At 51.8% G+C, this 13722-nt stretch overlaps 1 protein-coding gene across 1 annotated transcript in view; it reads left to right on the forward strand.

Moving 5' to 3' along the window:
- Nucleotides 1–12900, forward strand: part of LOC142698024 (shootin-1-like) — a 26611-nt gene extending 13711 nt beyond the window's left edge. Inside the window, exons 2-7 of the mRNA XM_075847758.1 lie at nt 916–1075; nt 4027–4124; nt 6252–6333; nt 10976–11070; nt 11325–11471; nt 12265–12900. Of these exons, the coding sequence (XP_075703873.1) occupies nt 916–1075; nt 4027–4124; nt 6252–6333; nt 10976–11070; nt 11325–11471; nt 12265–12426 (744 nt within the window). The 3' untranslated portion in view covers nt 12427–12900. The remainder of the gene's footprint in view (nt 1–915; nt 1076–4026; nt 4125–6251; nt 6334–10975; nt 11071–11324; nt 11472–12264) is intronic.
- Nucleotides 12901–13722: the final 822 nt, after the last annotated feature.

Consider the following 13722-nt stretch of genomic DNA (forward strand, 5'->3'; position numbering starts at 1 on the left):
GCTGCTCTCACTCCACTTGTCCAAATTTTTGAATGGCAAAACTGGCCTGTATTTGTGGAATTACTTTTCAGGGCTTCGGGAAAGCTGGGTGACACTTCCAATGAGCCATGTGATAGAGACAGAAGTAGCAGAATGTGATGATGAGTCCCCACGTCTGCTCAGTGACGGCGGCGCCTCTCATGGTAAACGCTGCCTCCGTCCCGCGGGACGTTCTAGACTATTTATCACGGTTATAATAAGCAGCGAGGTTAAATCCGCATCGATCGTGCTGAACTACTACCCCCAGCAGGCAGTGGCATTGTGCATGGAGTTAACACCGCGCCATTCATTCCTGCTGTACAACTGTAGAACTCATTATTGCTGGTGGCAACCACTTATCTACACACTGTAGCAGAAAGTCACCGAGCCCTGAGCTTAATCTCCATCATTCACTAACCGCACTTCATTAACTTGAGTAATTTTCACCCCGGCAGAGATAATACCCCCAATATCCTGCGCTGCTGCTGCTTCCGTCTCTGCGGCGGGTGAAGCCGCTTCCCACAGAACGGGGCTGATCAATGTCTTACTTGGACTCTTGGCCGAGTCACAAGTGCCCGGAGTCCGTGGGTAGATGGGAGATTAATCACTGTGATTGTTCTAGTAAAAGAGGGGGGTCCGGAGAATGTCACTGTGTCCCACTCACGAGGCTGCATGAAGCTGCGGGGTTAATATACAGTGTGAGTGCAGGGCCTCTTCTTAGGGGTACAGAACGTTTATTGGGGAGATCGCTGGTCGATAAGCAGCCCCCCTTGTCTGCTGCCCCCCCACTGCTATGCGACCCACACACTTTACAGATAAGCGTCTCTTTGTTACATGGGACGGCTGCTGGTCACGGCTTTGTCTTTATGTCTCATTCTGCCATTTCTTCTTCTCAAGTTAAACAAGGAGAACAAGACCCTGAAGAGGATTAGCATGCTGTACATGGCCAAGCTGGGGCCGGACGTCATCACCGAGGAGATCAACCTGGACCAAGAAGACCACGCAGCTTCTGAAGGAGGCGCCTGCACCTCCCTGGACTGTCAGCACAAACTTAAAGGTAAGACAGAGCACCGTCCATGAGGGTGGTCACTGACTCCTCACCATACACCGTGCAGGGGAGAGAGGTCACTGACTCCTCACCATACACCGTGCAGGGGAGAGAGGTGACTGCTCCTCACCATACACCGTGCAGGGGAGAGAGGTGACTGCTCCTCACCATACACCGTGCAGGGGAGAGAGGTGACTGCTCCTCACCATACACCGTGCAGGGGAGAGAGGTGACTGCTCCTCACCATACACCGTGCAGGGGAGAGAGGTGACTGCTCCTCACCATACACCGTGCAGGGGAGAGAGGTGACTGCTCCTCACCATACACCGTGCAGGGGAGAGAGGTGACTGCTCCTCACCATACACCGTGCCGGGGAGAGAGGTGACGGCTCCTCACCATACACCGTGCCGGGGAGAGAGGTGACAGCTCCTCACCATACACCGTGCAGGGGAGAGAGGTCACTGACTCCTCACCATACACCGTGCAGGGGAGAGAGGTGACTGCTCCTCACCATACACCGTGCAGGGGAGAGAGGTGACTGCTCCTCACCATATACCGTCCATGAGGCTGGTCACTGACTCCTCACCATACACCGTGCAGGGGAGAGAGGTGACGGCTCCTCACCATACACCGTGCAGGGGAGAGAAGTGACTGACTCCTCACCATACACCGTGCAGGGGAGAGAGGTCACTGACTCCTCACCGTGCAGGGGAGAGAGGTGACGGCTCCTCACCATACACCGTGCAGGGGAGAGAAGTGACGGCTCCTCACCATACACCGTGCAGGGGAGAGAGGTGACTGCTCCTCACCATACACCGTGCAGGGGAGAGAGGTGACTGCTCCTCACCATACACCGTGCAGGGGAGAGAGGTGACTGCTCCTCACCATACACCGTGCAGGGGAGAGAGGTGACTGCTCCTCACCATACACCGTGCAGGGGAGAGAGGTGACTGCTCCTCACCATACACCGTGCAGGGGAGAGAGGTGACTGCTCCTCACCATACACCGTCCATGAGGCTGGTCACTGACTCCTCACCATACACCGTGCAGGGGAGATAGGTGACGGGCTCCTCACCATACACCGTGCAGGGGAGAGAGGTGACGGGCTCCTCACCATACACCGTGCAGGGGAGAGAGGTGACTGACTCCTCACCATACACCGTGCCGGGGAGAGAGGTGACTGCTCCTCACCATACACCGTGCCGGGGAGAGAGGTGACGGCTCCTCACCATACACCGTGCCGGGGAGAGAGGTGACAGCTCCTCACCATACACCGTGCAGGGGAGAGAGGTCACTGACTCCTCACCATACACCGTGCAGGGGAGAGAGGTGACTGCTCCTCACCATACACCGTGCAGGGGAGAGAGGTGACTGCTCCTCACCATATACCGTCCATGAGGCTGGTCACTGACTCCTCACCATACACCGTGCAGGGGAGAGAGGTGACGGCTCCTCACCATACACCGTGCAGGGGAGAGAGGTGACGGCTCCTCACCATACACCGTGCAGGGGAGAGAGGTGACTGACTCCTCACCATACACCGTGCAGGGGAGAGAGGTCACTGACTCCTCACCATACACCGTGCAGGGGAGAGAGGTGACGGCTCCTCACCATACACCGTGCAGGGGAGAGAAGTGACGGCTCCTCACCATACACCGTGCAGGAGAGAGAGGTGACTGCTCCTCACCATACACCGTGCAGGGGAGAGAGGTGACTGCTCCTCACCATACACCGTGCAGGGGAGAGAGGTGACTGCTCCTCACCATACACCGTGCAGGGGAGAGAGGTGACTGCTCCTCACCATACACCGTGCAGGGGAGAGAGGTGACTGCTCCTCACCATACACCGTGCAGGGGAGAGAGGTGACTGCTCCTCACCATACACCGTGCAGGGGAGAGAGGTGACTGCTCCTCACCATACACCGTGCAGGGGAGAGAGGTGACTGCTCCTCACCATACACCGTGCAGGGGAGAGAGGTGACTGCTCCTCACCATACACCGTGCAGGGGAGAGAGGTGACTGCTCCTCACCATACACCGTGCAGGGGAGAGAGGTGACTGCTCCTCACCATACACCGTGCAGGGGAGAGAGGTGACTGCTCCTCACCATACACCGTGCAGGGGAGAGAGGTGACTGCTCCTCACCATACACCGTGCAGGGGAGAGAGGTGACTGCTCCTCACCATACACCGTGCAGGGGAGAGAGGTGACTGCTCCTCACCATACACCGTGCAGGGGAGAGAGGTGACTGCTCCTCACCATACACCGTGCAGGGGAGAGAGGTGACTGCTCCTCACCATATACCGTCCATGAGGCTGGTCACTGACTCCTCACCATACACCGTGCAGGGGAGATAGGTGACGGGCTCCTCACCATACACCGTGCAGGGGAGAGAGGTGACGGGCTCCTCACCATACACCGTGCAGGGGAGAGAGGTGACTGACTCCTCACCATACACCGTGCAGGGGAGAGAGGTGACTGCTCTTCACCATACACCGTTCAGGGGAGAGAGGTGACTGCTCTTCACCATACACCGTTCAGGGGAGATAGGTGACTGACTCCTCACCATACACTGTGCAGGGCAGAGAGGTGACGGGCTCCTCACCATACACCGTGCAGGGGAGAGAGGTGACTGACTCCTCACCATACACCGTCCAGGGGAGAGAGGTGACTGGCTCCTCACCATACACCGTGCAGGGGAGAGAGGTGACTGCTCCTCACCATACACCGTGCAGGGGAGAGAGGTGACTGCTCCTCACCATACACCGTGCAGGGGAGAGAGGTGACGGCTCCTCACCATACACCGTGCAGGGGAGCGAGGTGACGGCTCCTCACCATACACCGTGCAGGGGAGAGAGGTGACGGGATCCCCTTTAAGGTGCCCATAGATGTTGGTGCTGTGTACTGGTAACTGTTGTGCTGCGCTGCTCCTGTATGTAATATTCTTCCTCTCATCCAATAGAACTTCAAGAGCGGATACTTTCTGTGCAGAAGGAGAAGACGACATTCGCCATCGAGCTGGAAGATTTACGCTCCAAACTAGTGGACCTCATAGAAGAGGTGCGCCGTACTGGGGGGGCTGAAATGTAGGAATGGAGCCTGTCCATATAGAATAGGATGTACATGGACAACCTGTAGCCATATACCCTGCCGGCTGGTGCTATGTATAGAGTACACTTACCCCGCCTCCAGTACTATACATACAGTACACTGATCCTGCCCCCTGGTGGTAGACAGAGACATATATAGTACACTGACCGCACCCCAGTGCTATATATGCAGTACACAGACCCTGCCCCTGTGCTATATATACGGTACACAGACCCTGTTACATTGTTGCCAACAGTCGAGAATTTGTCGGGACTGTCCCAGCAAATTACTGTCCAGGGACGTGTCCCGGCAACTGCCATATTTAATTGTATCTGCGTCCACAGGACGCTGATACTATTTAATACTATGGCAGAGTTGGAAACTGTCCGCTCCCTGCCCTGCCTTTCACTCTTTCTGGAGCGGAATCCCTGGCCAGAGAGTTGCCGGGGCTTCCGCTCCTAGAGGGAGCCCCTGACGTTCCTGTCCAAATATGAACAGTGATGTCATGGGCTCCTCCAGGAGAGGAATCCCCGGCCAGAACTTCCCTATACAGCCCCAATGGCGTTATCTACAGAGAGGGGGCAGGGTGCGTGTGGCACGATCTACAGGGGGCAGTGCGTGTCTGGCACGATCTACAGGGGGCAGTGAGTGTCTGGCACGATCTACATGGGGCAGCGTGTGTGTCTGGCACGATCTACAGGGGGCAGTGTGTGCGGCACGATCTACAGGGGGCAGTGTGTGCGGCACGATCTACAGGGGACAGTGTGTGCGGCACGATCTACAGAGAGGGGGCAGAGTGTATGGCACAATCTACATGGAGGGGGCAGAGTGTATGGCCCGATCTACAGGGAGGGGGCAGAGTGTATGGCCCGATCTACATGGAGGGGGCAGAGTGTATGGGACGATCTACATGGAGGGGGCAGAGTGTATGGCCCGATCTACAGGGAGGGGGAAGAGTGTATGGGACGATCTACATGGAGGGGGCAGAGTGTATGGCCCGATCTACAGGGAGGGGGAAGAGTGTATGGGACGATCTACATGGAGGGGGCAGAGTGTATGGCCCGATCTACAGGGAGGGGGCAGTGTGTGCGGCACGATCTACAGGGAGGGGGCAGTGTGTGCGGCACGATCTACAGGGAGGGGGCAGTGTGCGCGGCACGATCTACAGGGAGGGGACAGTGTATGGCACGATCTACAGGGAATGGGCAGAGTGTATGGCACGATCTACAGGGTGTAGTGTGTATGGCACAATCTACAGGGAGGGGGCAGAGTGTACGGCACGATCTATAGGGAGGGGGCAGAGTGTACGGCACGATCTACAGGGAGGGGGCAGTGTGTGCGGCACGATCTACAGGGAGGGGGCAGTGTGCGTGGCACGATCTACAGGGAGGGGACAGTGTATGGCACGATCTACAGGGAATGGGCAGAGTGTATGGCACGATCTACAGGGTGTAGTGTGTATGGCACAATCTACAGGGAGGGGGCAGAGTGTACGGCACGATCTATAGGGAGGGGGCAGAGTGTACGGCACGATCTACAGGGGGCAGTGTGTGCCGCACGATCTACAGGGAGGGGGCAGAGTGTATGGCACGATCTACAGGTAGCTGGCAGTGTGTGTGGCACAATCTACGCTGGTTTTTTACGCTGCCAGTAGTGGTCAGCACATATCACCTCGCCCTAGTGATAAAGTGAGACCTCACCTGCCTGTAAACAACCAGAGACACCGGCCACCATAGTAGTTGTCAGCCAAACTAGTGCAGACCTTTTTGTACGTTCATTTGTATGCAGAAATTCTGGGAAGATAGCCATGCCCCCTTAGTCACACCCACCAGGTAAGCCACGCCCCATAAGACACACCCAACAAAGAAGCCACACCCTACGTCTCCCTGGAAATAAAAATGTGAACTGTTGGCAACGGTGCTGTTACTTAGTGGTATACAGGCTATGAACACCCTGGTAATAGGGTGAGGGCATTCTATATTGGGGTCACTGAGGTCCGGCTCTCGTAGGATGAACCTGCTGCAGATTTTCGTCTTTATGTCCCTCCTATCGATTTCTGTTCAAGTTCAAGATTCTTTTGTTTCATTTCTTTTACAGGTAAACGTCACAAGAAAGGAGAACGTCACCCTGAATAAAGAAGCTTATGACCGGAGAAAACTCTTAGAAAAGTACAACCGAGGTGAGATGTGGCTGTGATCACATATATAATGTCCATGAGTGACCACATATATATGAGATGCGGCTGTGGTCACATATATAATGTCCATGAGTGACCACATATATATGAGATGCGGCAGTGGTCACATATATAATGTCCGTGAGTGACCACATATATATGAGATGCGGCTGTGGTCACATATATAATGTCCATGAGTGACCACATATATATGAGATGCGGCAGTGATCACATATATAATGTCCATGAGTGACCACATATATATGAGATGCGGCTGTGGTCACATATATAATGTCCATGAGTGACCACATATATATGAGATGCGGCAGTGGTCACATATATAATGTCCATGAGTGACCACGTATATATGAGATACGGCTGTGGTCACATATATAATGTCCGTGAGTGACCACATATATGAGATACGGCTGTGGTCACATATATAATGTCCGTGAGTGACCACATATATATGAGATGCGGCTGTGGTCACATATATAATGTCCGTGAGTGACCACATATATATGAGATGCGGCTGTGGTCACATATATAATGTCCGTGAGTGACCACATATATATGAGATGCGGCTGTGGTCACATATATAATGTCCGTGAGTGACCACATATATGAGATACGGCTGTGGTCACATATATATAATGTCCGTGAGTGACCACATATATATGGGATGCGGCTGTGGTCACATATATAATGTCCGTGAGTGACCACATATATATGAGATGCGGCTGTGGTCACATATATATAATGTCCGTGAGTGACCACGTATATATGAGATGCGGCTGTGGTCACATATATATAATGTCCGTGAGTGACCACGTATATATGAGATGCGGCTGTGGTCACATATATATAATGTCCGTGAGTGACCACGTATATATGAGATGCGGCTGTGGTCACATATATATAATGTCCGTGAGTGACCACGTATATATGAGATGCGGCTGTGGTCACATATATATAATGTCCGTGAGTGACCACGTATATATGAGATGCGGCTGTGGTCACATATATATAATGTCCGTGAGTGACCACGTATATATGAGATGCGGCTGTGGTCACATATATATAATGTCCGTGAGTGACCACGTATATATGAGATGCGGCTGTGGTCACATATATATAATGTCCGTGAGTGACCACATATATATGAGATGCGGCTGTGGTCACATATATATATAATGTCCGTGAGTGACCACGTATATATGAGATGCGGCTGTGGTCACATATATATATAATGTCCGTGAGTGACCACATATATATGAGATGCGGCTGTGGTCACATATATAATGTCTGTGAGTGACCACATATATGAGATGCGGCAGTGGCCACATATATAATGTCCGTGAGTGACCACATATATATGAGATGCGGCTGTGGTCACATATATAATGTCCGTGAGTGACCACATATATATGAGATGCGGCAGTGGTCACATATATAATGTCCGTGAGTGACCACATATATATGAGATGCGGCTGTGGTCACATATATAATGTTCGTGAGTGACCACATATATATGAGATGCGGCTGTGGTCACATATATAATGTTCGTGAGTGACCACGTATATATGAGATGCGGCTGTGGTCACATATATATAATGTCCGTGAGTGACCACATATATATGAGATGCGGCTGTGATCACATATATAATGTCCATGAGTGACCACATATATATGAGATGCGGCTGTGATCACATATATAATGTCCGTGAGTGACCACATATATATGAGATGCGGCAGTGGTCACATATATAATGTCCGTGAGTGACCACGTATATATGAGATGCGGCTGTGGTCACATATATATAATGTCCGTGAGTGACCACATATATATGAGATGCGGCAGTGGCCACATATATAATGTCCGTGAGGGACCACATATATATGAGATGCGGCTGTGGTCACATATATATAATGTCCGTGAGTGACCACGTATATATGAGATGCGGCTGTGGTCACATATATATATAATGTTCGTGAGTGACCACATATATATGAGATGCGGCTGTGGTCACATATATAATGTCCGTGAGTGACCACATATATATGAGATGCGGCAGTGGTCACATATATAATGTCCGTGAGTGACCACATATATATGAGATGCGGCTGTGGTCACCTATATAATGTCCGTGAGTGACCACATATATATGAGATGCGGCAGTGGTCACATATATAATGTCCGTGAGTGACCACATATATATGAGATGCGGCTGTGGTCACATATATAATGTTCGTGAGTGACCACATATATATGAGATGCGGCAGTGGTCACATATATAATGTTCGTGAGTGACCACATATATATGAGATGCGGCTGTGATCACATATATAATGTCCGTGAGTGACCACGTATATATGAGATCATTGGCCGGACATTTGTTCATTCTTACACCATTGCTTGTCTATAGTAATCGTTCCCCAAAGCGTCCCCTTCCCTGCAGAACTTCTTTAAAGGGGTTTCCCACCATTAATAGTCTGATATTCCACTACATCTCTTGCAGCGCTGTGCAGCAGACTTCAGTGCATTATGGAGCTGTTCTCTTGTGTTTGTCACTTGAAATCGGTCAACACCAAACTGACAAACAGCAGAATTGTGAATGCAGCTCTGGCTGTGGATAAGGCATTGTATTACTCGATTTAGGTTTCACAAGAGACTGTCACAGAAAGACGAAATGAAGTAAAAGTGACAGACGAGGCGGCTGGGAGGGTCACGCACATCATCGTATAGTGAAGTGTTCTGCAACTTCTGCTGCCGTTTTAGTGGACAAAAATTGTATATAATAGTTTCGAAGCTTCAGCTATGTGAGCTGGACTAGGTGGTTAGAGGTTTCATCCGTGATAGCAAGCAGAGATCTTGAAATTGATGAGGCAAGTTGCAGAACTTACAATGGCGCAGCTTTATAGGACTGGACACCGGCCCTTTAAGTGCAGACACTAATTGTTGGTGACAGGAGTCTCGCGGCCGCGCCTCGCTGGTGAAGTCTCCGCTCTTGGCTGCGGTTCAGCGTCTGCTGGATATAATGGCGCTGTCACCGGGCCAGGCCCCGTCCACCAGTCAGTCTGTTTCCCGACAGCGCGCAGACCACCGCATCATCGCCAACTTGTTTGCTGACACAAATCTCCAGACTGTGAATTGCTGCTTTCCTTAATTGCTGCTGTTTTGATTTGTAATTAAGGTCCATTGAAAAAAGGCGGCATGAATATTAATGCGGCGCTGGCAGCGAGCGGCTCGGTGATTATAATGGCTGTGGTGGCCGGGGGCGGGTGGAGGAGGGTTTGTTTGCAGCGGGATGTTGAAGTAGTTCATCGGTTAATGGGATTAGAAACTTATGCTAATTGTAGCGCGGTTAAACTAACGAGCACCTAAATGTGCAGGACAGGCGGCGCTGCCTCATTAGTGGCGGAGCTTCTCCTGCTGCCGGCGGGGGAGGGGGCACTTTCTCCTGCTCCGTCTCCACTTCTTGACCTCCTTGTGCTGTTTTGCTCTTCTGTTCAGAGCTGATTTGTTCTCAGTCGTTACCTTGTAATTTCTGTGCCCTTCGCCTCACCCCTAGGTCTTCTTTATAAGTGTCGGAGCAGATTACACTTGGCCCATAAAGGATGATTATATATAGGGGGCTCCAGGCGCGGGGGTCCAGTACCTCACGTTACATCTTAGTTATATACGTGAAGTCCACAGTCGGCGTGTTCACGGCACACGCAGCGTCCACGTTACATCGATGTTTTCTGAAGTCTGGCGCAGATTTTGTGGTTTCCCCCCCCCCCCTGTAAGGTCAAATAAAGTAAAAATAAACGTGATTCCCCAGAGATTCACATTTCTAATCCAGAGCGGACGAGGCCACGAAACACCCAGTGAATTCTTCTCCCGATGGAGCGACTTATTCCAGAAATGTACATTGTGGGTTTCTGATGTAGCCGCGCGGCACTCGCTTATTTTGATTGGTTAGGATCAGTAGGGATCACATCCAGCTGGGATTTTCCTGTTCGTCTCATGATCGGAGGACTCTGGGACTCTCTCCTGTGGTCTCCTGATCGGAGGACTCTGGGACTCTCTCCTGTGGTCTCCTGATCGGAGGACTCTGGGACTCTCTCCTGTGGTCTCCTGATCGGAGGACTCTGGGACTCTCTCCTGTGGTCTCCTGATCGGAGGACTCTGGGACTCTCTCCTGTGGTCTCCTGATCGGAGGACTCTGGGCCTGTCTCCTGTGGGCTCCTGATCGGAGGACTCTGGGACTCTCTCCTGTGGGCTCCTGATCGGAGGACTCTGGGACTCTCTCCTGTGGTCTCCTGATCGGAGGACTCTGGGCCTGTCTCCTGTGGGCTCCTGATCGGAGGACTCTGGGACTCTCTCCTGTGTCTCCAGCCTCATAATAATCGTTCATAATAAATCTAAGGACTCTATATCTGATATCTTACCTGTATGATCGGATTTCACAGGAGCTGTGCAGCGAGCGGATGCGGTCTGTGGGTGGCGGGTGCCCGCTCTGTGGGTTGCGGCTGCCCGCTCTGTGGGTGTCCGGTCTGCAGGATGCGGAGACGCGCAGCGAGCGGATCCGGCGACTCTTTCACGGACGCCTCCTTGTGAAGGCGTTGGGCACGGTTGATAATTTTTTGTTTCTTTTTTCAGTGTCTGTCCTGGCAGTAGAAGAATATGAAGAGCTACAGACTAACTTTGAGATGGAGAAAGATCTCCGGGTACAAGCAGAGTCACTGGCACAGGAGGTGAGGCCCAGACCCCAGGGGAGGGCGCTGATGTTTAATACTCCTTGCTGGAGGCCCAGTACCCGTCTCATGGTCTAATCCCATCATCTGACATTGTAACCGATATATAATGTTTAGCAGCTTTCTAATAGTGTTTCAATATCTTTCTATGTTTTAGATCTCTGCTTGCTGTCAGTGAATAATTTGGTTGATACTTTAAATCCTGGGGAGGGGGTTGGGGCTCGTTTTTACTGTTCCATCTCCTGTTTCTTTAGATGTATATTGAGCAGAATAAACTGAAAAGACAAAGTTGCCTCCTGCTGCAGAGCATTTCACCCGATGAGCAGTTGATAAAAGCCCTGGATGAGAATGCGAGGTTGACTCATCTACTGGAAGAGGCAGAGATTGGACATGAGCTGAAGGTGACCTCACATGGCGCTTCATATAATGTGTATGTAAGGACAGTAATGTGGGGAGCATTGGATTCTCTGCGTGTCCTGTCAGCCCTGAAGTGAAGCCACCCCTGAACCGACATCACTGAAGCCAATCACCTGATGAACACCGTCACAGCAGCACAGAGTATTTCATCAGATATGTTTGCTGATTCTGTGGGAGGTCTTGAACGGAGAGTTACATAGTGAATAAAGCAAAATCCCGAACATTGGCGAGTATTTCGGATGAGGTGTGCGCTGATCTTGTTCCCGACTTATTTTCAGGCGTTTTCTGGAGCGTAAAATATATCGCGCCCCAGAAATACACATGAAATACGACTCCAAACAACGTATCGATATCAATAAGACATACGCGGTGTTTATACGAGGAGTATTTTTATGCTGCTGAATTGAAAACCACTTCGTAAAAAATAACATTGATACTTCAAAAAACGCTTCGAAAATACATTTCAAAAATTCTTGCAAAAATCTCCCGAGTTCAGAGGTGATTTTCTTTTGAAATCCGCCTCAAGTTTTTTAGCCTTTCATATAACGTGTAAACATGGCCTTAGAGTTGTAGTGGACGGAGCATTTCCCCAGCAGCACAGAGTATATCAGGAGAGGAGTATGCCGCTTTTGTGGGAGGTCACCAATTCGAAATTACACAGCAGCAGGGCCAGCAGCACAGTGTATTTAAGGAGAGGTGTGCAGATCCTGTGGCAGGTCACAGACCAGTTAGTGGTTCTTCTTTTAACATTACAATAATTTTTTCACTTCCAACCAGGTGAAGGATCTGGAGGATCAGCTACAAGAGGCAAAGCTGCGGAAAGAAGTCCAGAGCCTGAAGAAACAACTGGAGATCTTCGAAGACGAGAAGAAGGATCTGGAGACCCAGTTACAGATGTCGGAGTCTACAGTGAAGGACCTGAAACACTGCGGTATGTAGACGGTACCCCATGGAGGAGCCACACTGGAGACCCTGCGGTATGTAGACTGTACCCCATAGAGGAGCCACACTGGAGACCCCTGCGGTATGTAGACTGTACCCCATAGAGGAGCCACACTGGAGACCCTGCGGTATGTAGACGGTACCCCATAGAGGAGCCACACTGGAGACCCTGCGGTATGTAGACTGTACCCCATAGAGGAGCCACACTGGAGACCCTGCGGTATGTAGACTGTACCCCATAGAGGAGCCACACTGGAGACCCTGCGGTATGTAGACGGTACCCCATAGAGGAGCCACACTGGAGACCCTGCGGTATGTAGACTGTACCCCATAGAGGAGCCACACTGGAGACCCTGCGGTATGTAGATGGCACCCCATAGAGGAGCCACACTGGAGACCCTGCGGTATGTAGACGGTACCCCATAGAGGAGCCACACTGGAGACCCTGCGGTATGTAGATGGCACCCCATAGAGGAGCCACACTGGAGACCCTGCGGTATGTAGACGGTACCCCATAGAGGAGCCACACTGGAGACCCTGCGGTATGTAGACGGTACCCCATAGAGGAGCCACACTGGCGACCCCTGCGGTATGTAGACTGTACCCCATAGAGGAGCCACACTGGCGACCCCTGCGGTATGTAGACGGTACCCCATAGAGGAGCCACACTGGAGACCCTGCGGTATGTAGACTGTACCCCATAGAGGAGCCACACTGGAGACCCTGCGGTATGTAGACTGTACCCCATAGAGGAGCCACACTGGAGACCCTGCGGTATGTAGACTGTACCCCATAGAGGAGCCACACTGGAGACCCTGCGGTATGTAGACTGTACCCCATAGAGGAGCCACACTGGAGACCCTGCGGTATGTAGACTGTACCCCATAGAGGAGCCACACTGGAGACCCTGCGGTATGTAGACTGTACCCCATAGAGGAGCCACACTGGAGACCCCTGCGGTATGTAGACTGTACCCCATAGAGGAGCCACACTGGAGACCCTGCGGTATGTAGACGGTACCCCATAGAGGAGCCACACTGGCGACCCCTGCGGTATGTAGACGGTACCCCATAGAGGAGCCACACGAGACCCTGCGGTATGTAGACGGTACCCCATAGAGGAGCCACACTGGAGACCCTGCGGTATGTAGACTGTACCCCATAGCGGAGTCACACTTGAGACCCTGCGGTATGTAGATGGTACCCCATAGAGGAGCCACACTGGAGACCCTGCGGTATGTAGACTGTACCCCATAGAGGAGTCACACTGGAGACCCTGCGGTATGTAGACTGT

Source organism: Rhinoderma darwinii (assembly GCF_050947455.1).
Source record: "Rhinoderma darwinii isolate aRhiDar2 chromosome 11 unlocalized genomic scaffold, aRhiDar2.hap1 SUPER_11_unloc_2, whole genome shotgun sequence".
In the NCBI taxonomy this organism is placed as follows: domain Eukaryota; kingdom Metazoa; phylum Chordata; class Amphibia; order Anura; family Rhinodermatidae; genus Rhinoderma; species Rhinoderma darwinii.